The 24,959-nt window shown below is 53.1% G+C and overlaps 1 protein-coding gene across 11 annotated transcripts; it reads left to right on the plus strand.

Annotated features, from left to right (window-relative positions):
- The first annotated feature begins 4,387 nt into the window (after positions 1-4,387).
- SHF (Src homology 2 domain containing F) lies at positions 4,388-24,337 on the plus strand. Of its 11 annotated transcripts, none has more exons than XM_069597906.1 (8): positions 4,388-4,931; positions 14,736-14,877; positions 16,867-17,184; positions 18,323-18,463; positions 19,715-19,886; positions 20,029-20,148; positions 22,079-22,122; positions 23,564-24,337. In XM_069597906.1, exons 1-8 carry the CDS (start codon positions 4,425-4,427, stop codon positions 23,587-23,589), a joined length of 1,470 nt encoding a protein of 489 aa, XP_069454007.1. In that variant the 5' UTR covers positions 4,388-4,424; the 3' UTR covers positions 23,590-24,337. The 11 variants fall into 11 exon arrangements, 10 of the variants coding, with proteins under 10 accessions (XP_069454007.1, XP_069454005.1, XP_069454015.1 ...); XR_011258458.1 differs by having other exon boundaries at positions 4,389-4,931; positions 16,978-17,184; positions 19,715-19,884; XM_069597904.1 differs by lacking the exon at positions 22,079-22,122.
- Positions 24,338-24,959: the final 622 nt, after the last annotated feature.

Consider the following 24,959-nt stretch of genomic DNA (forward strand, 5'->3'; position numbering starts at 1 on the left):
ATATTAAATAGCCATTTTTAAAGTACAAAGTCAACTTTTAACTACCATTTCCAACTAAAGGGAGTAAAACCCCTTTAAAGAAACTGATTACAAGTACCAGCACCACAGACCTGTAAGTACAATTTGTGTCTGGAATATCTTATGTGAGAAAGCAAGTAAGTGTTTAAAGACTGGCAAGACCAAGTCAACAGAATCCAGAAGCCTCTTGAAAGGGCTCTTACTGGCCCAATTTAGGACAGTTTTGAGCATTAAAAAAATTGATGGTAAGGGATTATACATATTAAATTTTTTAAAAATAATTTTTGAGACCACAGGCATTGGACAGAGGGGTGTGGGGAGGAGAAACTCTCTCTTTACAGAAGAATGCCAGATAACAAATGCAGAATGACAGAATTAGAGTCACCTTTTGCAATCCCCAGTGTAATAACAAATGTAAGCATAGATCATCAATGGAAGCTAAGACCACTGGGTAAAACATGATGGGAGCTAATAGTCTTAGGTCATCACACCACAACTTACCCTAAAATGTGAAATGGAGAGATCTGATGGACTCCAGCTTAACCAAGTGATCAAGTCTAGCATCGCCAATAAAAGACAATGAGCACTATTGACTGGCCTGCCAGTGTAACACACTGGAAAGTCCACATCATCTCAAATGTAGTGGTCTTTTTAAAAAAAAAAAAATGTCAAGCCTGAATCTAATCATGAGGAAACCATGGAAAAATCCAAAATGTGCGACATTCTGCATGACAACTGCCCTGGACATTTCAAAATGAGCAATGTCATGAAGAACAAACTAGCAAGAAAAAAAGGGAAATATTTCAAGATTTTAAAGAGAGTAAAGAAACAGTGCAACAGGGAAACCTTAGTAACTCCTGAATCAGGACGGAAAAAATCCCATATATATATATGTATGTATGTGCACAGTCGCTCAATCAAGTCTGACTCTTTGTGATCCTATAGACTGACTGTAGCCTGCCAGGCTCCTCTGTCCGTGGGATTCTCCAGGCAACAGTGCTGGAGTGCTTGCCCTATTCTCCTCCAGAGGATCTTCCTGACCCAGGCATCAAACCCACATCTCTTGCATCTCCTGCAATGACAGACTGATTCTTTACCACTGAGCCACCTGGGTAACCCAAGTAAATGACATTTGGGGGGAGGGATGGAAAAAAATTAATATGGACTGTATAATAGACAATGCTATTAATGATAATGGTTTGTGGTCCCATAGAAGAATTCCTTATTCTTAGGGAATGGCTGCTGAAGTATTTAGAGCTGAAGCATCATGACAACTGAAACTTGCATCAGATCCTTAAGGGGGGAAAAATGCTGAAGGGGTAGAACAAATGTGGCAAAATGTTAAAAAGTAGTGAATCTAGGTGAAGGGTATACAGATTTCCCCTGTACTTTCTTTGAATTCTTCTGTAAGTTTGAAATTAAAAAAAAAAAAAAACTGGAAGAATAATAAAAATGGGGAAATTATGCAATGTTCAGTGAAAAAAATAAGGATACAAAATTGTGTATACCACAATTATAGCTATATAAAAATAACAAGAGAAATGATCTTTATTCATTTCAACATTTGTTAAGCTCTTGCCACATGACAGGCTTTGCACTGAATGATGGGAACACCCAGATCACCTTCAGAATCCTGAGTCTATGGTGCAATGCTTAACAGGCTTAAGTACAAGACTTTGGATCTGGCAAACTCCACCCAAGTCTTGAGGGCCTCACATCTGTATCCTTGGTTCCTAGCAAGCTACCTGGCCCCATGAGGTGCTCAAAAATGCCTGATTCTGAAAGTGCATTAACAGAAGTTTAAGACAAAAGTAAGTTCACAGTGTACATAAAGTATTAGAGCTCTCTAATTATCATTTAAACTATCCTTATGACATCCTCCCCCATCCTCATGTGACTTTACTTCCTAATCTTCCTCACTATGAATTCACCCCTTCTTAATGATATGCTGGCTTCCCTGGTGGCTCAGATGGTAAAGCTTCTGCCTGCAATGCCTCGGTTTGATCCCTGAGTTGGGAAGATCCCTTGGAAAAGGAAATGACAACCCACTCCACTACTCTTGCCTGGAAAATCCCATGGACGAAGGAGCCTGGTAGGTTAGAGCCCATGAGGTCGCAAAGAGTCAGACATGACTGAGCAACTTCACTTCTAATGATATGCTGGTTCACTCAACCCATGCTGACCTCTTGGCTTGGAATAACCATTTACTCCTTTACTTCATCTGTCCACACCCTACCCAGTTCAGGTCTACCCCCTGCGTGAAGCCTGACAACTTTTGTGCAGACCTTATTTGATTCCATTCCTCTGCGCTGTCAGCAGCTTAGCTCTGTATTTCTTAAACATAGGTGGCTTCATTTGACACCTACCATTGTAAGCACTTTACAGTTTTCAACGCCTGTTCCATCATTTCCATCATTCCATGTCCATGATTTCCCTTAATCCTCACACAGCAGTCATCATGCCCTTCGCAGATGTGAGGAAGGGAAGAATCAGTGGCAAGAGGAGGGTCTTGCCTTTGATCCTGAGATGTGTCTGGAGCCCACAATTACTGTTAAACACCTGGTGATTGAGGAGACCCTCCAATATGAATCTACTGGATCATCCTTCTAGAATTTATTATCTTTATAATAAATAAAGATATTTATTTATATCTTTGCTTTGTTAGTCAATTTTAAACAAATATCTACTTATTTATTAGGTTGCACTGAGTCTTAGTTGCAGAATCTTCAATCTTCATTGGGACATGCAGGATCTTTCAGCTGCAGCATATGGAATCTTTAATTGTTCCATGTGGAATCTTTAATTGTGGCATGAGGGATCTAGTCCTGACCAGGGATGGAACCCAGACTCTCTGCTTTGGGAGCACAGTCTTAGCCCCTGGACCACCTGGGAAGTCCATTAGTCATATTTGAAGCTGCATATTTTTATGATGTGCATGATATTTTCTCTATTATACCTCATGAAACCATACACAATATCAGACATTTCAGTATCTCCTACAGTCCTGCCCCTCAAAGAGTGGAGGACCAGCTGCATTTGTATCACTTGGAAGCCAGTTAGATTCCACCGAAATTCCATCCCAGCTAGACCACAGAAACTTCAGTTTAACAAATTCCCCAGGAGATTTGTGTTCATTTTATAGTTTGAGAAGCACCGTCCTGAGAAGCACAAAACAGAAACTCAGCAAATATTTTGAGACCTGGGGCCCTGGGAATCCTAGGAGATTCTCAGTTTTGCCATCACATCTTACTCTACTCCAGTTTTGAGCTTCCTTCCCTTTGGGGCCTCAGGTGGCTCTTTGCTCCCTCACAAAGCAGATATGAGCCTAAGAGCCAGGGAGACGTTGAGGTGGTGTCAGAGGGATGGATGCTGATGAAGTGAAGCGGCTGTCTTTCCAACAGTCAAAAGCAAGTGTTGGAGTCGGGCCTCAGGGCTACAATATTTCTGGGGAGAAATTGGCTTTATTTCTAAGACAAAAATGCCTATCGCTTCAGCATCCGAGCCTCTGGGGATTAAGGGGTTTGTGACAGACAACACTGGAACTGTTTCTTGACTTGATTTATTGACTTGTCTGTTTCTATTCTGTCACTAATCTGATGGACAAGGAAAGCCGGGACATGAAAGGATTTCTGCGTGTTTGCGCTCTCTGCCATCAGGGCCGGGTCGACCTGCTCAGAGTGGGTGAGCTCAGGGGTGGGAGGCGTTTGTGCAAGGGCTGTTTGCCTGTGAGGAGGGCGTGTGTGGAAGCCACTTGGGAGAAGTGGGTGCCTCTAGGGAGCTGATTGTGATGTGAGATGTCCGCCTGGAGTGGGTTAGAGTATGTGCAGTGAAAGCGGTTGGATGGGAGGTAGGTGGGGCTCCCATAGCAGCACGCCGAAACCCGGTAGTTACAGACTGGTCCTACCGAGCACCCCCCATCTCGGCCTTCCCGCTGCCTGCCCCCAACCCCAGCTTTTCCTCCTAGGATAATATTCCCCAGTTGGGAGGCCTTGGGGAGGGGCAGAAGGCGCCGGAGGGACAGGAATCCAGGAGTCTAAGGACTCCCCTCTCGGGGTCGCGCTAGGTGGGAGGTGGGGGGGGGCGGGGCGGGGAACAGACGTGGGCAGGTGAGCCCCTGCAGGGACAGGCGTGGAGACACGTGGAGGATTTATCCTCAGTCCATCCTCAGGAGTCGGATGCCCTGCCCTGGGGTCGCCACTTCGCGTCTTCGGGGAGCACACAGGCTGGAAGCCCGTCCCCCTCCTCTCCGTGGGGCGGGGTGGGAGGTAGACCCCTTTAGGTAGCGGAACCCCGCCTCTCCCTTGTTACCGACGAGCCCCGCCCCCTCTCGCCGCCCGGCGGAGCTCCGCCCCCTCCCCGCCCCCCGCCCGGCCACCACTCTCCCCTAGCTCAGTCTGGCCGGCCCCATGTTACTGAGCGGAGCTCCTCCGGCCGGCTCCGGCCCGGGGCCGCGGGCGCAGGGGAGCGCTGGGGGCGGCCCGGCAGGATCGCGCCGCGGCGCCGGGGGTGCAGGAGCGGGCCCAGGAGGGGGCGGCAGCGGCGGAGTGGCCAAGTGGCTCCGGGAGCATCTGGGCTTCCGCGGGGGGGGCGGCGGCGGCGGCGGCGGAGGTGGGGGCAAGCCGGCGCCCCCTGAGCCGGACTACCGGCCCCCCGCACCTTCCCCGGCGGCGCCCCCCGCACCTCCCCCGGACATTTTGGCTGCCTACCGGCTGCAGAGGGAGCGTGACTTCGAAGACCCCTACTCCGGGGGGCCGTCCGGCACCACTGCCCTAGCCACCCCCTCCGCCCCCGGCCCCACGCCGCCCCCGCGCCACGGCTCGCCCCCCCACCGCCTTATTCGGGTCGAGACCCCTGGCCCCCCGGCTCCTCCGCCTGAGGAACGAATCTCTGGACACCCCGCCAGCAGCGACAGGGTGAGTGCCACGCCGGGCAGGGGGCGGCCAGAAGGAGAGGTGGTCGGAGGTCTGAGGCTTACGAGAGGGACAAAGATGGCCTGACCGGGGCCGGGCCCCTCAGTGTCACGGTTCCTGGAGGACACGATCTTAGTCTGTGACCCCGGGGCTCGGAGGCTTCATCCACCTTTGTTCAGATTCTCGACCTTCTAATTTGGGACGTGCGCCCCAAAGTCTGCTGCTTTCCCTTATAATCGCCCCGGAACTAGTGACCCTCCCCCTCCCAGATTCTGCTCTCCTCATCTCAGCCCCCGGAGCCTAATCAGGGAGCCTTTTTCTAACGGGATTTGAGCCCCGCTTCTCCCCAGTTTATGGCCTTTCAACCCTCCGGGAGCAGCAGCTCACTGCCCTTTGATCTCTGACCCCTCCCCCTGACCCCCCACCCCCACCCCAGGGCAGAGTGAGCACAAAGCTCCTTCCCACCTTCTGTTAGCATCTTTGCAGGTGCTAAAGCGCCAGGAAGGAGGTGAAGGCTGGTTTTCTCCCGGACACAGCAAGAGCTGGCTTTTGCCTTAACCCGTGGTGCTGGAGATGAGTGGTCTGTTGAGCAGGGTAGACTGTTGTTCTTAGCAAGCCAGAACCAGCAGTATGCATCTCTTCACCAAGGATGCTGACCACTGAGGTACAGGCAGGGCCACTCCTGCTCTCCTTCCCTGTTTCCTCAGGTATGGGGACAGTCGGGCTTTCCTGGTGGCTCAGTGGTAAAGAATCCATCTACTAATGCAGGAGGCGCAAGTTTGATCCCTGGGTCGGGAACATCCCCTGGAGAAGGAAATGGCAATCTACTCCAGTATTCTTGCCTGGGAAATCCCATGGACAGAGGAGCCTGGTGGGCTGCAGTCCATGGGGTCATAGTCAGACACGACTTAGCAGCTAAACAACAGCGTGGGGACAGTCAGTGCTCAGAACCTGTTGCTCAGAAGGGACTAAGTAAGCAACTGAGCCTACTCCTTCTCTCTTCTTGGCCTCATCCTCCTGGTGTCCATTCTAAGGATGGCTAGAGCTTTTCATGGATCTTCAAGCTTAGGGTTCTTACCATTCTCAAGAACATGCATTGTGGCTCAAAGCCCTAGGTAGAGCCCAACCCCAGTGTGGCCTGAGAGCTGAAAGCTATCCTCAGGCCCCCTGTGGCCCTAAATTCTAGGAAGGTGACTCTGTGGGTGGCCCTGGCTCTGTTGTCCCTCTTCACTGACCTCTGGGAGCTTGTTCTGGGGCTTACTCCCCTCTCCTCAGCAGAGAACACTGTTTTTGATTGGAGAGCAAAGTTACTGTCTGAATCCAATGGCTCCAGTATTGAGGTTTTCAGCTGAAAGTGTGATGCTGTTCTGCCCAATTTCCTGGGTAAGAGAGATGTGTCGGGGTCAGAGAGAAGCCTCAGGAATGTGAGTTATTTTTCCCTGAGTTCCTGCCATGGGGCACGGCTGCCCATCCTGCCCATTCTGCAGACCCTTCGCCTGCAGAAGGCGGCTGTGCTGTCCCCACGTGTCCTTAGGTTCCTCTTCTTCCTAATTTTCCCTGTTGATGGTGGTGGTGGCAGCAGTGGCTTTGTTCTTACTATTGGCCAGTTAGTCTCCTCCTCCCTGACCATTGCCTATGGGCATGTGGGCCTAGACTGTCCCTGGCCCTCTTCCTCTCTGCATCCTCTTGGAATGGCATAACAGGCTGCCCGCCAAGCCATGGGCTCCTCCAGGACGAGGACCATGTCCTCATATTATGTCTCACAAGTGCCTGACACAGAATTTGGGATAAAGAGGGGTGGGGCATAAATAAGTCCTGAGTGGTGACTGTCCATTGCCATAGTGACCTGAGGGTGAGCAGTTCCCCTAACTAAAGCTCCTCATGTCCATATTCTCACAGAGACCCCAAGAAGGGGCTGTGCCCACACAACCATGTGGAAACCCACAGCCTCTTCTCACCAAGGGCATCCATCCTTCCCCTAGTCGGCTCTGTGATCTGTGGGCTGTTCAGACCTTGTGGGCTAAGCGGTGTCTGACTCCTTTGTCAGTTGGGGACAGAAATGAAATGGAGCACTCAGTGGTTTAGTGAATGTGTGAGAAAGACCTAGGAAGCTATCTGAGCTGGCCCCAGGGCAGGGATGCTGACCTGGGGGTGCCCCCCCTCCGCGCGCTTTTCAGAGAGAGCAGCTCCACTCCCTCAGGAACAGAGTTTGGATCTTCTTAGGAAGAGCCCAGGCTGCACACCTGAGCCCCTTACCCTAAACCCAGGTGTCGGCCCATCCTTGCAGAGCTTGCACAGAGTTGTGGCTTCTAGATAGTGAGCCAGCCTGACCCCCTGAGCCCCTGCTCAGCCAGTGTTTCTCTTCCATGTGGCTGCTTTCTCCTTAGTCTCTGTCCCCACCCCCACCCCCCCTTACCCCTGCAGATCCCCTTGGCTTGTTGTTTTGGGTTACTTCCTGAGGTGCGACAAAGCTGGGCCCCAGGTTTTGCCTTGGGCTGGCTCATTTCTCTCCTGCAGCCCAGCAGCTGGTGCTGGGTGGGTCAGAACCCTCTGAGAGAGGCTGGATCATGAGGTTTGATGAAATGGGTGGAAATGCTTCTGTGATGAGCCAGAGAGATTGAAGAGGAATGAGCCCAGTGGATGTGGGGGCAGGAGAGAATAGGCCTTCAGACAGGACCCTGAGAGGCCTGGGGGCTCAAGACCATTAGCCTTCTCCCCATGCAGGGCTCTGGCTGCTGGCCCACCCTGAGACCCATGGCTGCAGTTGGCAGGGGTGTGCAGGTGGCCATCTGGGCAGGCCTGGCAGGGCAGGTGTGGGAGCAGCAGGAGCCGCACCCTGCACCAGGCAGGCGGGGCCTCACCATCTGGCTGCAGGAAGGCTCCCTCTTGGTGCTGGGCCCTGTCTGGCCATCAGGCTGTGCTCTGGCAGAGGGGCTAGAGAACTATACCTTCCCTTGCTTTGCTCCCTTTTCTCAGACTTGCAACAGGAAAAACCTGATCTAATTAGCAAAGGGGGCTGGGGATGGGAGAGGGGCCCTGATTAGATGAAGCTTTGAGTTGCCTCTGACCATCTGCACAGTGTGTCCTTTGCCTCCATCGTGCCAAGATACATGTGAGAGAGACGGACAGAGATAGAGAATGAGTGAGTGTGAGAGCAAAGCAGAGAGAGGTGATGTGAGCAATAAGACAGGCACCTTGTGTGAACTGAAACTAAAGTTCTTGTTCCTAGCTCAAAGAGGGGCCTCTAGGGTTCACGAACCTCCAGAAATAGTGTGCAGATATTTGGGTGAGCATTTTTCTGCGAAAAGGCTCACAGCTCTTGGATTCTCATTGGTGTTCACAGGGCCCAAAGTATTAAGAACTTTGAAAAACAGATGCTATACCTCATAGATGGTTTTCATGTGGACTTCGATCCCCTCCAGGCCCAATTTGGAAAAGAGTGAACGATAGGCAGGAGGAAGGAAGTGAAGGATACATTCTGGGTGCCAGAAGATGAACAAGCTATGCCTACCCTGGGGTTAGGAGGGCAGGTAGGGGCCCTCCCTTGGCCGGTGTTTATGGAGTGTTTGAGTATCATTAAATGACACTGGCCCAAGCACCGCCTGGGAGGCTGAGGTTTGCCTTTTTTGGATTTGTTTGCTTTAATTTTCCTTCTTATGACTTGCACAGAATCTGGAGGTCTGATCTGTTTATCTTACACCTGTCCTCATGTCCCCCGTGATGGAGGAAAAGAGAAAGGTCCGGGTCAAGGGACCTCTGTGGACTGGTTAGACCTCTGAACCTGCTGCGGCCCGGGCTGGGTCATCTGTGCTGCTGTTGGTCCCCCTGCCGTTGGTGCGTCGAGGAGGGCCGAGGCCCACGGTGACTGTGGGATGGTGTGACAGGCCTGTCCACTCTCTTCACTACCGCCTCCTCACGCTGCGACACTCCCTCCTTTGGAAGACACCTGTGGCTTGTTGGCCAGTGACTCAGTGACACCACAGCCCTGGTGCTTTCCCTTTGGGAGCCAGGAACAGGCAGGAGCCTGTGACCAGAATGGGAGCAGCTGGCTGGGGTCCCGGGCTTGGAGGGGTACCTGGAGCCAACACCAGCTGCCCTGGAGAACCAGTGTGGTATGATAGGAGAGCGGAGAAGGGGCCCAGACGCTGCATACAGTGAGCCTGTCATGCTTCCAGAGCCTGGGGCCCAGCGGTGTAGCTTCATAACGCTTCAAGGCGCCTGTCTCTTTTGGAGCCTGTTTTTTGTGTGTGTCACTGTGAGCTCCTGAAGGATCCCGAAATTTGTTCTTTTCGTATCTAACAATGTAATCATGGACGTTTACTGAGCCTCTATCTTGTATCTAGCGCTGTTTGAAGCAGCTCACGTATATTAGACAGTTGATCCTCACAACAGCCCTATAAGGACAAGTCTGGTCTGTTATTATTCCAGCATTACAAATAGGGAGACCAGGAATGTTGAGTCACACTCACTTGGTTTCACAGCTAGTTAGGAAAGCTCAGGTTCCCACTGGGGCAGCCTAATTTCAGACTGACTGCCAGCATCTTGCATGGAACCTTTGCACCTGCTTCAAGGAACCCTGCAGAGAGAGGAAGTGTCACTAAGCATTTGCTAATGAACAAGGGGAAGGAGACTCTTAAAGAAGGAATGAGGATTGCATTCTATGCTGAGTTCACAATTTCCTGAATGCTGAAGGCCAGCACTTGCCCCTGAATCCCAAAGTGGTCTCAGACAGACCTTTGTCTTACAAAGGTTAGTAGCAAGGGTTAGTTAGTACATGTCTGTGATATTTGAATGTTTTACTGGCATGGCATTGCTTTGTGGTTAGAAAAGGATAATAACAAATTTGCTTCATGTGAAGGCATTTCCCTGGCAGATAATATTAGGAAGGGCATTCCGGTAAGTGGGAACAGAAAGTGCAAAAAGTTTGATCTTTAGGAAGGTAAATATCAATAGTACACCATTTCCGAAACTGACAGATTTTCAGTGGTAAAAGGATTTCATGGTTAAAATAGTTTGGAGAAATGCTGAATTAGACAAAATTAGTTTATTCTTTTGACTGTAGGACTTCTCATAGCCTTTAACATGCTAAGGTGTATTTTACATCTACAAGTAGAGGAGGGAAGATGCTACATTTCCCAATTCTTCAGGAAAATCTATGGCAAGGCACTGAGAGTCAGGAGACCTGGGTCTCTGACTCTCTTGTCTCCACTGCTGCAAACTGTGCTCCTTGGACAAGCCTGGACTCTGGGGCCCCAATGCCTCTGTACAAGAGATTATCATCAGGGCTAAGACTGATGGAGCACTGGACTCCATGCCAGCCTCTGGGCCAAAGACTTTTTGTATTCATTGTCCTCTACCCAATCCTGTGAGACAGATACTAATACCATCCCCATTCCACAGATGAAAAGACCAGAGGCTTCCAGACATTAAATGTAAATGAAAGAAATAGAGGAAAGGGACAGTGGTAGACTTTGGAGACATTACACAGCCCAAATCCTGTGACATATGTTCCCCCTTGCTCCCCTGGCCTTAAGAACCCCGTGGATTGGCTCAGGAACTCCTAGCAGGGTCCAGCTGCAGAGTGGGAGGGTGGAACCAGATGGTGGGCCTGCCAGCTCCCTCAGGAGAGGCCTGGGCAGGAAGGAAAGGCAGAGCCAGACAGCTACTTTGGGAGGGACACTGCCCAACTGAACAGGCGCAAGAGCAGGGTCTTAGAGCCACCCTGCCAGATGGCAGGAGGGGAAGGAGACCTGGTTGGCAGGGGGCCCTCTGGGCAGCAGCTACTCATCTATTAGTTTGGAAATATTTCAGCATTTCAGCAGCGTTCCAACTACCAGAGAGTTTGCCTAAATATCAGCCCTGTTTTAGGTGCCTTCCCTGTCCGTTCCTTCCCTCTGTCCTTGAGCCAAAAGCTTTGATCCCCATCAAATATCCATTCTCCTGACTGGCTGCTCCCACAGCAGCCCCTGCTGGTCAGTCAGTTAGGATGAATGGGGGACTGAGACTTGGTGTCTCTCCAAAAGATGGAGTCTGGGGAGCAGGAGACCTTTTGAGCATCCAGAATGTGCACTGAGCAGTTACTGTGTACCAGGCCGATACCACAAGCCACAGAGAGTACATCAGAGTCGGGTTCAGTGCAGTTCAGGCGCTCAGTTGTGTCCAGCTCTTTGCGACCCCATGAATCGCAGCACGCCAGGCCTCCCTGTCCATCACCAACTCCCAGAGTTCACTCAGATTCATGTCCATCGAGTCAGTGATGCCACCTAGCCATCTCATCCTCGGTCGTCCCCGTCTCCTCCTGTCCCCAATCCCTCCCAGCATCAAAGTCTTTTCCAATGAGTCAACCCTTTGCTTGAGGTGGCCAAAGTACTGGAGTTTCAGTTTCAGCATCATTCCTTCCAGAGAAATCCCAGGGCTGATCTCCTTCAGGATGGACTGGTTGAATCTCCTTGCAGTCCAAGGGACCCTCAAGAGTCTTCTCCAACACCACAGTTCAAAAGCATCTGTTCTTCAGCGCTCAGCTTTCTTCACAGCCCAACTCTCGCATCCATACATGACTACTGGAAAAACTATAGCCTTGACTAAACGGACTAATCAGAGTCTGGTAGAGGGCCCATAACGTAAGTCGTGGTGGAGCAAAGGTGTCAGAAGCCGGCAGAGGCAGCTTTTCCGCACCTGAATGGTTTGCCTCCTCACGTGACCTGGAAGCCACTGGGAAAGCAGGTCTGGTCTCTGGTGGGGGTCCCCCATGTTCCGGGTAGGTGCTTGTCCTGCCAACCTCCCAGCAGGCATCTCTGCTGCTGTTCCTGATCCTGGCCCTGTGGGTGGCTTTTCTGGGCACCTCCGCCTAGGGTGAGGGCCGGCGCTTCCTGGAACAGGTGTAGAGCCAGGAATGGAACAGAGGAGCCATTGAGCTGCCCACAAAGCTGCCACCTGGGTGCCCGTGGGCCCTGCGGGCTGGTGCTGTGGAGGCCCACGCCAGCCTGGGAGGGGTCACAGCACCTGGCCCAGGCTCTGGTGGGAAGGGCCAGCCTGCAACTCTGACTGATCTTGGAAAGCCAGGGCATGGGGGGCTCCGTGGAGTTGGGGAAGAGGGGCCTGGGTTTGGGCCAGGTGCTCCTGCTCCCAGAGCAGCTTTTGGGGACTCATACCTTCTGACTGACTCCTCACCCAGACTCCTGCTTCCTCTTCTGAATGAACAAGGAAAAGTGCTTCCTTTGTCCTTTCTTCCTTCCTGTTTATATGAACTGTTTCAACACATAAATTACTGAGCACTTTAGACATTGGGAATTTAGCAGTAAACATGATTCCTGCCCTCAGGAAGTTCACAGTCAGCAAGAAGACAGATGAGAGGACAAGTCTGTACTAGACAATGTGATGATAGCCCAGCCAAGAGCCCCTAACCAGACCTGGGGGGAGACTGACTGGAAGGCGAGATTATAGAGCTTTCAGGACTTCCCTGGTGGCTCAGATGTTTAAGTGTCTGCCTGGAATGCAGGAGACTGGGGTTCGATCCCTGGGTCGGGAAGATCCCCTGGAGAAGGAAATGGCAACCCACTCCAGTACTCTTGCCTGGAGAATCCCATGGAGGGAGGAGCCTGGTAGGCTACAGTCCATGGGGTCACAAAGAGTCAGACAGGACTGAGCGACTTCACTCACTCACTTCACTATAGAGCTTTCAGGTAAGGAAGTGACCTGAAACTTCAGGGAGGGAGAGAGAACCCATAGAGGGAAGTGGAATCTTTACATTTCTTTAACTTTGGACTTTTATTTTTGGTACTGGAGAGCCATTGCAAGGTTTGTTGATTCACTTACTGTTGAGTAGCTGCCACGTGTGAACATGAGGCTAGGTGCCAGCTCGGGTGGGTACCCAATGGGCTGGCCTCAGAGCCCCTTGGTTGAGTGGGTGGGACTGTGGGTGCCTATTGGCCTGGGATGAAGCAGCTTGGGGTGGGAGTGGATGTCTTTTCTCAACTTGTTGGAGGAAGGAGGACTAGGAGTAGAGGCTCTGAGGGGAGCTAGGCAGTGAAATAGAAGAAACACTTGTTGTGTTTTTGGCCACACCATGTGCTTTGCAGGATCTTAGCTCCCCAACCAGAGATCGAACTTGTGCCCCCTGCATTGGAAGCGCAGAGTCTTAAACACTGGACCACCAGGGGAGTCCCTAGAAGAAACATTTTTCTAGTGCCTACTGTGGACCAGGTGCTTATTGGAGCTGGAGAGAGAAAAATGACAAAGAGCTCAGGTTACAGGATGAGCTGGTGGAAGTGATAGGATGATCTGAGTTGTGGGCCTTACGGGCATGCAGAGATACAATGGAGATAAAGGAGCTGGGGGTCTTGACTGGAACGAGGTGAAACAAGTGGGAGCTGAAGAACTGAAGGATGAGAGTTCAGCTAGGAGCTGTTGGGATGCATGTCAGAGACCCCTGGAGGGGCCCATGGGAGTGCTGCTGCTGCTGCTGCTGCTGCTAAGTCACTTCAGTCGTGTCCGACTCTGTGTGACCCCTTAGAGGCAGGAACCTGCAGAAAGGGGTGTTTGAAGTGGGAAGTTTTCTTTCTTCATTCCGCCTTGCTGGGGTCTCAGGTCCTATTACCCAGGCCAGGGTGGTCATCCCCACAGCCCCCCTGCCCAGCCGACTCCCAGAGTTCTGATCTGTACCAGAAGGAAAGTCTAGAAGAATGGGGGAGAGGCAGGAGCAGCCCCTCCCCTAGGCCGCAGGCCTCACAGCTACCTTTTGTCAATGCCTGGCATCCCGGTGTGCAGTGCTCCCCCAGGGCTGGGTGTGCAGTGCTCCCCCGGGGCTGTTGTCACAGGGCCAACTGGGCTCTGTGTCTGCCTCAGCGGATCCCCCCCGCCCCAGCCTGTGCCCAGCTTGGAGAAAGGCTCTATTGTCCTCAATGAGCCCCGCCCCAGCACCTTAAGCTCTTCCACAGGGTGTGAGGTTTGCAGTTCACTCTGCCTTGACTGGAGGCAGGAACAGAGGGGTGGCCATGAGCCGCTTGAGTGAGAGAAAGGGGGCAGCCTAAGTACGGAGGGCCAAGGCCAGGGCTGTCCTATCCCTGCCCTCCAAGAGCCCAGAGGGGTTCCGCAAAGCCCAAATCATGGTTTTCTCAGAGCTGTCCTAAGGTGGTCTCTCTCCCAGAACAGCCAAGATGTCCGTGGTAGCAGGTTGGCAGCATGATTTTGCACAAAGGGCACAGGCTCCAATCAATCCTGGTTCCTCCACTTACCTGAAACAGACTTGGGTGTGTTCCCTACCTGTCCTGAGCCTCCATTTCCTAAAAATGGGGATCCCATATGGCATTGTGAAGGGTGTTGTGAGGATAAACCAGCAAACTGTGACGTAAAGTCAGTGCTCAGCCCTTCCTTCCTTGATGTTCAGCAAATATTTTCAGCATCTGGGAGTGCAATGGTAGACATGAACCAAGCTAATCTCCTCGTTGCCTGCTGTTCCCTACTTATTCTTAGGACACTCCCAACACCTTTATAAGCAGGTCTCTGAGTTAATTCCCTCTGTTAGGTCATCTGGTCCTGCCTGGACTCTGAGGCAAACCTTAAGGCCCAGAGCCTTATCCCGGCCATCTTGCCTAGGGGATGGCCCAGAGGCACACAATTAAGAGAAAAGGAAGATGGCCCATTCTGTGGGCAGCCTAGTGGGGGACCCCGGAAAGGAAGAGCCAGAGCTTGTCCCCATCCAAGCTCCTGGGCAGCCAGGACTCTTGCTCCCATGGACAGAGCAACCGGGGAGAGGCAGAGCTGTCTCTCAGATGTCTGAAGCCTGCTCCCCTCACTCTCTTCCCACAGTTAGCAATTCTAGAAGACTATGCGGACCCTTTTGATGTTCAGGAGACTGGCGAAGGCCCAATAGGTGCTTCAGGAGCCCCAGAGAAGGTCCCTGAAAATGACGGCTACATGGAACCCTATGAGGCACAAAAGATGATGGCCGGTAAGTGATGGAGTTGGGGTTGGGAGCAGGGTGGGGGACACTCCCTGAGGCCTGAGTATTCGCAGAACAGGCTCTGGGACCCACAAGTGTAAGGACTGATTTCTTGGTCCCAAGAAAATAGGGAGAAAGCCTTGCTGGGTCCTTAGGGAGGGTGGTGGCCTTTGCCTTCAATATAGTCATTTTGGAGGAGCTGGGACTTACGGAGCCTAAGACCTAAGGCACTGGAGAAGGTCATACAACCAAAGGTCAGACAGTAGAAGCATTTGGGATAGTCAGGAAGGGCAGGCTAGTGGTATGGGCTGGGCTGGGGGTCACTGATCCCAAGAAGAGAATCACTAGCTTTAGGGAAGGTGATGGAGTCAAAATGATGGGGTGCTGAAGTGAACACCTTTGTGGCAACTGGAAACACATAACTAGACATGCAGATGCAGCGCACAGGAGAAGTGGGTACATAGTTCAAGGAGTGAGGGCAGGGAGAAATGAATAAGACCTGGCCCTGGGGAACAGAGGTCGAGAAAGCATACAGGAAAAGGGACCAACGGGAGGATGTGGTGAATCAGTGTAAGCCAAGGCCCCAGGACAGGGTGAAAGGAAGGTTTGTTCAGGGGCAAATAATCTTAGTGCTAGGCATACAGCTAAGCCTAGCTAAGAGCTAAGAGGGGCAGTAAAGGATTGCAAAGGCTCAAACGAGGCATTTGAACTTGCTCCAAAGTGGGGAGGGGAGCCATTATGTATTCTTGAGCAAAAAAGAAACAGGATGAATATGGCATTTTAAGAGGATTACTGAGGCTTTGGTGTACAGAACAGGCTAGAAGAACTGGGCATCAGGAAGATGAGTTATTAGGCTATTGTGGAAATTGTTGAGGCTTTAAGAGACCAATAATTAACACCTCTTTCTTCCCCTCTGGGCTTGGAAATAACTGAGAAATAGGATTAAGGAAACAGACAGATGGAGATAGCAATGTCAGCTTTATTACTGATAAAGTTGATTGGAGAACATTACTTAGCTATGTCACTACAATGGGCTTCTTAGTACTTCACCACAGAATTAAACTTGCCCACTCAGGCTTGGGCAACACAGGACAGCTGTAGGCCCCTGCGCGGGGGCAGGAGGAGAAAGAACCAGAATATTCTCTCTCTGTAAGCAGACAGATGTGGGAAAGAAAGGAAGCATCCACTGTCCAATCAGATAAGCTGCTCTCCCTCCCTGGTGAGGTGGGTGCAGGGGCAGAGAGAAGTGGGGAATGTTATTCCATGGAGACCATGAAACATGAGCCTGTAGAATGGAGGTTCACCCTAGCCGTAATCTAGGTGAGGAGACCTGGCCCTGTGAAATGGAGGTCAAGATAAGTGTCAGAGGGAAAGGGGTCGTGGAGAGTTGAGAGGGGAGAGTCAGAAGGTGTTGGCACTAAACATGTGGGATTCAGAGAATGAAGAGGGGCCAGGACCAAGGAGAGCAGTGTAATTGCCAGCAATGAAGAAAACGAGAGGGTGGCTACTGTATTTAGATCGGGGGGTGTGGATACCTGGGAGGTCTAGGAGTGCCCTGGAATTGTATGAGAAAATTTGCACATTTTTCTTGGGGAGTAGCTCCATAATTTTTATCAAATTTTCATTGGGGTCAGTGATCCCTAAAAGAGGATCACAGAACAGACTAGAACTTTGGAAGAAAGCAGTGAAATTGACTCATCCAAGGGGACAGTTTCAAGGAGGAGGAGGTCAGCAGTACCTGAACTACAAAGAAGGATTTTCTGACTGTGAGATGACAAAACTTGGGGCACAAAGAAATAAATGGATCTGGGTAGCAAGGAGGAAATGGACTCTGCCTCAGTTTCCCAAACGAGTAAGCCTCAGCAACCCACTCCTTGCTGGTCATTACAGGATCTCTTTTCAGTCTTTCCTTTTGGTGCTTCTCTGCCCCTGCCTCCGTGGGGTCCCATGCTGTTGGAACTCCAGGGGTGTTTTGAGGGGCCTCTGGTCTCCCCGCAGAGTCAGCAGCCTCCCCTCTGAAGTCTTGTAGCTGGAAGGTGCTACCTGCCAGGGGAGCTAAGCCAGGCACCCAGGACTGCTCACACCTCCCCTCCTGCCTTGCCCTGGCAGAGATCCGGGGCTCCAAGGAGACAGCAGCTCAGCCCCTGCCTCTGTATGACACACCCTATGAGCCAGAGGAGGAGGGGGCCACCCCAGAGGGTGAGGGAGCCCCCTGGCCCCGGGAGTCCCGCCTGCCAGAGGATGATGAGAGGCCCCCCGAGGAGTATGACCAGCCCTGGGAATGGAAGAAGGAGCGGATTTCCAAAGCCTTTGCAGGTGAGTCCTGGGTGGAGAGAGCAGCTCTGCTGGGGCCTCGGAGCAGCTTTCCAGGCTCAGGGGAATGGGAGGACTGGGTCCTGGGGATGGAAGTGATGAGTTGGGCACTGCGAATATGTCCCTGTATCACCACCTCTCAGGCCCCCATCTTTTAGGAGGCAGGATAGACTTAAAAGTAAAGAAATTCCAAACAAAATGCTCAAACGTGTGGCCTGTGTTAAAGACTTACCTTTAACAAAACAAAACACAGAGTGTGTGTGTGGGTGATGCACGAGCCTGGATCCTTGATTCAATGAGAACATCAAGGACTTAGTGCCGGTAGACCTCATTCCTGCTTCTGTGTCCTCAACCCTCCCTGGGCAAGGGGCTCATCCTGGAGCTGCACTCGGCTCTCTGCTCTGTCCCCCCAACCCTGGCAGTCAGACTGAGAAACCACAGCTTTCTCATTTGTTTCCTGTAAAGCATGCACCACTGAGGATGGGCCATTTATCTCCAGGAGTCTCCTTGGAGAATCAATACTGTTTGGATTGCTTAATGGGAAAATCTATGCTCGTCATTAGGAAACCTCGTTAGCAGTCCTGCAGCCGCCAGTGGCATGGCTCTGCTAATTGTCAAGGCTCAGGATTGAGAGTGTGGGGGGTAAATTTCAATAAAACATCTGCCCCCGTGTCTGAGCTTTCCTGACACCCTGCGGCCAGACTGTCTGGGTCTTGCTGCCCATGAGTTCCCAGGCTTCAGGTGAAAGGGAGAAGAGAGGCAAGGTAGGAGGTGCCAAGAGGCTGTGGGGGTGCCTGGGTATGGTGCTGGGTGGTGTGGACAGCCCTTTGTCCCACTTTTCCTTCCTGCCCAGTCCCTTTGGGCCCTGGAGGCTCGAGAGATGTCAAAAGGGACCTGTGGGGCTGGCAGAGCAAGGCCCTGTATTCTGCTGTTGTCACTGGAGCCTCCCACTGGAGCGGTCAGTGTGGCTCCGTCCAGTCCCCTGAGAGTCCTCTTCTTCCCCCAGAAGCTGCCCCTGCCTCTGCTCCCTTTCCTTTCCAGGCTGTCCTATGTCCTGGCTCTGGTTTCGGTGTCTCAATCTCTGCCTCTCTCTGTCTCTGTCTCTGTCTGTCTCTCTTCTCCCGGCTGCTCCTGGCTCCAGTTGACATTAAGGTCATCAAAGACCTACCTTGGCCTCCGCCCGTGGGACAGCTGGACAGCAGCCCCTCCCTGCCCACCGGGGACAGGGACATCTCCGGTCCAGCCTCCCCCGTCCCCGAGCCCAGCCAGGAGGATGGCAGCGGTGGGTCCCGTGGGGGCTTCTGGCAGAGGGCCAGCCCGTAGGCCCCGTGGGATTGGGTGGGAGGAGCTGAGAGGTGGGGTGGAGTTCAGAGAGCCCAGGAGGAATGCCTCTGGCCCTGGAGGGAGACGAAAGGGACAAAGGACACAGTCCTTCCTCCCCAAAGTCCTGAGAGGGGCCCCTTCCAGATATCTTTCCCACCAAGCCAGGTAAATCCACTCTTCTAAATTCACCTTTTGGGGCACAGCTCTGCCTGACTGGATCCTTCAGCAGCACAAATAACCCTGAGGCTAGGTGATACTAGCACAGGAAGGACCTGACTCCTTAAAGGGGAGATCTGATTTGCACCTGGTGACTGGAGGCCTTGAAAGTGCTACTCAGAGAGAAAAAGAGCCCAAATGGGGAGAAAGAAGACACGGAACCCTTCATCTATGTTCAGTTTTACGTACAATGGGCAGCCAGGGGTGGGCTTGCGGCTCTGCATACATACACAGGCATGAGCACTTGTTTGTATATTCGTGCCTGTGTGTGAGTGGGCATTTTGTAAATACAGGCTGAGGGAGGGACTCTTGTCACCTGTGCATGCTGGCTTTACCTGTGTGGGCCGCCGGCTTCAGCCTTCCCTGGGTAGGGTGCCCAGGGTCTTGGAAGGGCTCTGGGGTCTGGAAGGGCACTGCTGCCTCTGCTGGGCTTCTGTCGGGGGCGGGGGGTGGCGCGGGGGAGCCTGTGGGCAGCGACCTTGGGGGCGGGGGCAGGCTGGTGGCTTTGGGCTTTTGGCAGGGTTAGCCTGTCAGGATGGCACCAAGGGAAATCAGATAATTGTTCTGGGATCGATAAGTCATTTCTACAGAATGGCTTGGCAGGGTGATTTGGAGAACCGTAATGAACTCTGAGGAGGAGAAAGAAACAATATTATCAGCGCTGAAACCACCCTGAGGGGGATGGGATGAGGGAAGGCAGTCATCTCCTCCAGAGGGAGAGGCTTAAGTGGTTTCTCATGTCATTTCTCTCCCCTCTCCTGCCACAGAATGGGGACCAAAAGGCCCTGTGTGCACGAGAGAGCTGAGCCCCACCCCCACCGAGGAACAGACCCCGGATACTGTCCCTGGAGCTAGTCAGGCTCATGAGCAAGCCCCACCCTTGCAGAACATTCCTTTGTTCCCTTTTGGGTGGAAATGGGGATGGAGCATTGGGTAGTCTATAGGGCTCTACCTCTAGGGTCCTCAGAGTCTGTGACTGGTATGTTCCCCACAGCCCAGTTTGAAGGATCTGAGAAGAGCTGTCTGTCACCTGGCCGGGAGGAGAAGGGGCGCCTCCCTCCCCGACTCTCTGCAGGGAACCCCAAATCAGCCAAGCCCCTAAGCGTGGAGCCCAGCAGCCCCTTGGGGGAGTGGACAGACCCAGCACTGCCTCTGGAAAACCAGGTGTGAGTGTCTGTGTCCAGCTGGGGACCCTCTCCTCCCTTCCCTTCCTGGCACTGACTTGCCTGCAGGGAACACTAAGAATGGGTGGGCCTGGACAGCCAGGGACCCAGCAGCGATGCCCCCCTTTCTTTCTCTTGTCCTCAGCTGGTATCACGGGGCCATCAGCCGAACAGATGCCGAGAACCTGCTCCGGCTGTGCAAAGAGGCCAGCTATCTGGTGCGCAACAGTGAGACCAGCAAGAACGACTTCTCCCTGTCCCTCAAGTGAGTGGGGCCTGCTGGCTGGGGGCTCTAGACAAGATGAGCCTGTCAGGATGAGTCCAAGGGGAAAGAGTGCAAGGACTACCGGCAGGACGGGAGGAGTCTGCATTCTCTCTCCTGTGCCCAGCCAGGCTGGAGAGAACTTCATCCCCTGTGAACACGTGCTGACTCTGGGCCAAGCCCGGGCACCTGAGGTTTGACTGAGGCTTAGCCTCTGCTCTCGAGGAGCTCGGAGTCCATTGGGGAAAACAGTTAAGGTATTGAATCCAGCTTAGAAGTGTTCTGTCCCTTGCTAGCTCTGTGACCTGGAGACCCTTAACCTCTCTGGGCCTCAGGGGCAATAATGTATCTGCCTTATAGGGAAGGATTAAATGAAATAATCACTTAGCATAGTGCTGAGTGCTTAATAAATTATCAGTGTCGTCATTATTAATGAAAGTCCAAGATGTTCTAGAAGTACAGGGGAAGAGATAGGAACTTTGCCTGTGGAACTCAACAGGGTGAGATGGAGGCTGAGTCCTGGGAAGAAAGTGGAGTGTTGGACACAGAGCTGTTCTTGTTCACTCTGAGGAGGTAGGCAGAAGGTCTGGGGGCTGGTGGCTGACAACTGAGCTTTAAAGGGTCCTGAAAGAGGCAGGGGACTCAGGGCACCTCTTCCTCCTCAGCCTTCCACTCTGGGCACAGATATTTTACATAGACCAGCATCTGCCTCCCAGGTTCTACTGGCAGGGTGGCTAGTCTCCTTGGCGCCCAGGAGTTCTGTCTAGTAGAACCCCACATGGCAGCCTGTCAGAGCGCTGTGTCCATTTACATCTCCGATTGTTACTGGGCCACCTATACCACTTCCTACCATATTTCCTAGGGGGCATTAGAGTACAGGTATACCCCACTTCAAATATCCAATATATGGAAATTTGGGAGTATTGAACACACACATTTGAGGATAATTATTCAACTTCACTAAAAGATAATGGGAAAAAATGCCAAACTAAATATCTTTTGCCAAACTAAAGTCAGATAACCTGAGTTTCATTTTTGGTTTTTAGTAAAACTACCTGTGTGACCTTAGGCAAATCACTTAACCTCTCTGGACTTTCTACATTTGCAAAATATGTCCAATGGCTATCTCTTAGGTTTCTTCCAGCTTTTATGCTCAGGGGGTCTGTAAGTTATGAAAACAAAGGAACATTCAGGAAAAATTCTTTTGTCAAAAATTTGATCTATATAACTTCGGAAATGTGTATTGCTTTTAAAATCGTAGTCATGATTCCTAGAGCATCTACTAGGTGCCGAGCAGCATATACACCATCTCCAAACCAACTGTGATCTGCAAGATCAATCTCTTTTTTTATAGAAAGAAAACAGATTCAAAGAGGTATGTGGTTTGCTCAAGGCAAACAGCAAATAAAGTGCCCAAAGCGGGCTCTGAACCCCCCTTAGGCTGACCCCACGAACCTCACTGTTCCATTACACAGTTCCATCCCCGTCAAGGCTGGTATGGTCCAAAGCACGGAAAGACATCAGGGTCTGGCTCCCAAACAGAGCAGAGTCTGGGCCCTGCCTTATCCCAAGGAGTGAAGGAGGGGGCCGGCCTGGACACTGCTCCAGCCCAGGCTGATCTGGGCCTGCCAGCATCTGTCTGCCAGAGTCTCGTTTGCATATAAATGGCTTCTCTGAAATACAATTATAGTTTCTCTTGTCTCTGTAATGGAAGGGCTTTCACTGGTAATTAAACAGCTTCCTCCAAAAGCCTGCCAGCCCTCACGCTGTGGGCCAGCAAGTCCCACCCTGGTTCCCAGAGGGTCAGGCAAAGGCTCTGCTGTGTCCTAATGGATGCTTGGGACTTTGTCCCAGGAGGTCAGTTACCCACACGGAGGTAGAGCTCTCAGCTGCCAACTCAGTTCTTTGACAACTTGTTGCTCTTTTTGGCCAGACCTGTCCCTCAAGGAGAAGATATAAGGACAGTTTTCAGGAGAGGTAATCCCCCCAAGTGCACTGTGGGGAGGGGGCTGTCCCCTAACAGTGAGAGCACAGGGCCCACCTGCTGCCCACAGCCATGGGCTGGGCTTTGGGCACAGGAAGGACAGGGGAGGTTGACTACTCACTGCTTCTGCTCTCCATTGCCCCAGGGACTGTAACTTTTCTTAGGCCCTTTGCTCTATTCTCCCAGGCCTGCATGCTGTCCATTCAGCCTTATCTCACACCTGCAGATGAAAGATGGCCCCACACCCTGACACACACCCAGGCTTGAGGGCACCCCACCCTAAGCAGGAAGGGAAGGATGGATTTAAGGGCCTGTCTTTTTCTTCCCATCCCTTTTTTCTCTAGTTTCCCCATTCTCCGTGCTTTCTCACTGTAGGCCTAGTGCAATCCGTCCAGGCAGAGCCTTCTTTGTATGCAGATGGGAAACAAGTGGTTTGCCAGCCTCAACTTAAGGGTGGGGCCTCACGAAGAGCAGCCCCCTTGCCAGCCCTGCCTCTCACCAGCTTCTGAGCCCTGCCCGTGTCCCTCCAGGGGCTCAGACCAGCAGAAGCAAGTCCTCAGGCTTCAGGGCTCTTCCAAGGATTGTTTCTCTGTTGCTTGTGTGTGCATTTTAGAGCTGGGGCCCGGCCAAGCAGGCTGGTGGTAGTTTGAACAGACGTTCTTGCTGGGAGCTGGCCAGAGCTCAGCAGCATGGTCTTCGTCTTGTGGGCAGGGCTGGGCACTAATGCTGATTTCCTGGATTGTGGTGGGGAGATGGGAGAGGCAGTGGAGCATGTCCTCTCTGAGGGAGGGAATGAAGAGGCAGCCTAGTAATGATGTCATCTCAGGCAGAAGAGCTGGATAGATGAGGGGGGTGTTGGGAGATTGGCCCAAGGCCTGTTTAGCAGGAGGGTGAAGGGATGTCCTCAGGACCAGGCAGTTGGGTGTTCCCAGATTTGGAGGGATGTCCAGAGCAGCTCACCCCCTCCCCAAATCATTGCAAGAGAGAATCCCAACCAAGATTCACTTGGTTGTCGCATCTGGCCACCCACTGTCCTGCCAAGGGTGTCTGTTACTGAGCCAACAGGATCTCCCCCTACACGGGTGTTCTCCCCCACAGCTCAGGGAGGGGGAGGATAAACTGGCCCTAGCTAGGGCCCGGGAGAGACTGGATCCCAGGGTTGGGGGGTGGTGCTGATAGCTTGTTTCCACCTGCACACACCCTGTACACTCACCACACACACATTCTTGGCACACCCAGTGCCCTCACCACAAAGTCAATGCCTGCTGCCGCCTACTCACAAAATCCCCTACATCGCCTCCTGCCTGCCCTCCATCTCAGCGGCCTTGGAAGAACCACTGCCAGGGTGGGGGGTGGGGGTCGCGGGGGTGGGACGGGTGGGTGCAGGGACTGGAGAGGGCCCTGGCTCAGCAGGGTCTCCCCTCCTCTTCCCAGGAGCAGTCAGGGTTTCATGCATATGAAGCTGTCCCGGACCAAGGAACACAAGTTCGTGCTGGGCCAGAACAGCCCGCCTTTCAGCAGCGTCCCAGAGATCGTGCACCACTACGCCAGCCGCAAGCTGCCCATCAAGGGCGCGGAGCACATGTCCCTGCTCTACCCCGTGGCCATCCGGACTCTGTAGGGGTGAAGCCTGGGCCTTGTGACAGATCTGGACCCAGCCCTGGGCAACTTCTCCCACCTTTCTTCCCCTCTTCCAGAAATCAGTGGAAGCTGTGATATTCCTTAATTTATTCTAAAGGGGAAGGGCTACAGGGACCTTGGAATTAGAGGTGGTCGGGAGTTGAGGATTGAAGACTCCCTGGGGAGAAAGGATAGCCCCTGGAGGAAGGAGACTTCAGAATCACTGGTCTTCCGAGGGGTTTAAATCGACAGCTCCAGCCCCTTTCTTCCCCTCGGGCAGAGGTGGCGACCGCTTTCCCCGCCATCCTCTTCCCCCTGGTGTGGAAAGGTGAATGAGGGATGGAGCTGGATGGAGCTGGACGCGGGCCAACGGGGCGCCCTGGCCATCTCTCCGCCTCCACTCCCAAACGACCGGCGGGGATTCACCCAGAGTCTGGTGCAGCGCTTCGGGTAGACTGACCCCTGGGATGGAGACGGCATTGGGGGTGGGGAAGGAGGGGAAGGGCTCGGCTGCAGAGAACTTGTGCAGGCCCCGGGCCGCCCCGGCTCTGGGCCAGAGGCAATAAATAAACTCCGTCCTGCCAGGCACAGCCGCGTCCGCGCCTCCTGCGCCGCCGCCGCCCTCCGGGCCGACGGGGGAGGGAGCGGAGCGAGCACAGATTCTGTTTATAAATCAGCTCTGGAGCAGCAGGCACGGGGCGTCTGTGAAAAGCAGTTTCGAAGCATCAAGTTCCTTCCTTTGACGAGATGTCAAAACATCCCCCGGGGCCCCCACCCCCGCCCCGGCTCGCGTTGGGGGGGCACCCGGATCCGGGCGGCCGGGCGGCGCCCCCTCCCCGCCGCCCGGACGAGCGCGGCTCCCTGAGAGCGCGTCTAATTTCCTGCCAACAGCCATTTGTCTGGGAGGAGGGGAGCCGCGGAGAGACAAAGAGGCAGCGCGCCAGGCGGGAGGGAGCGGGGCGGCCCTGCCACGCGGAAGCCGCGCGCCGGCGGAGGCGGGAAAGCTGGCGCGGCCGACCGCGTTTCCTTTCCAGAGGAAGCGAGGGCCTGCCGCGCCTCACCCGGCCCCGGGTCGCTGGGTCGGGTCCCGAGACCCGCAGGCGGCCGGTCCCGGGCGCGATTTTCGTCGCGGCTGCGGCGCCCGGCGGGGTCGCCCGCGCGCGCCGCCTGCTGGCCGCACCTCCACGAGCCGGGCCAAACCTTCCACGTC

The sequence above is a fragment of the Ovis canadensis genome, chromosome 7 (assembly GCF_042477335.2).
Source record: "Ovis canadensis isolate MfBH-ARS-UI-01 breed Bighorn chromosome 7, ARS-UI_OviCan_v2, whole genome shotgun sequence".
NCBI lineage: Eukaryota > Metazoa > Chordata > Mammalia > Artiodactyla > Bovidae > Ovis > Ovis canadensis.

Excerpts from the sequence above, each read along its gene's own strand:
- SHF (XM_069597904.1), top strand. The coding sequence starts at position 4,425 with ATGTTACTGAGCGGAGCTCCTCCGGCCGGCTCCGGCCCGGGGCCGCGG. Across the intron at positions 14,878-16,866 it reads GGCACAAAAGATGATGGCCG|AGTCAGCAGCCTCCCCTCTG; the intron begins GTAAGTGATGGA and ends GTCTCCCCGCAG. Across the intron at positions 20,149-23,563 it reads GACTTCTCCCTGTCCCTCAA|GAGCAGTCAGGGTTTCATGC; the intron begins GTGAGTGGGGCC and ends TCCTCTTCCCAG.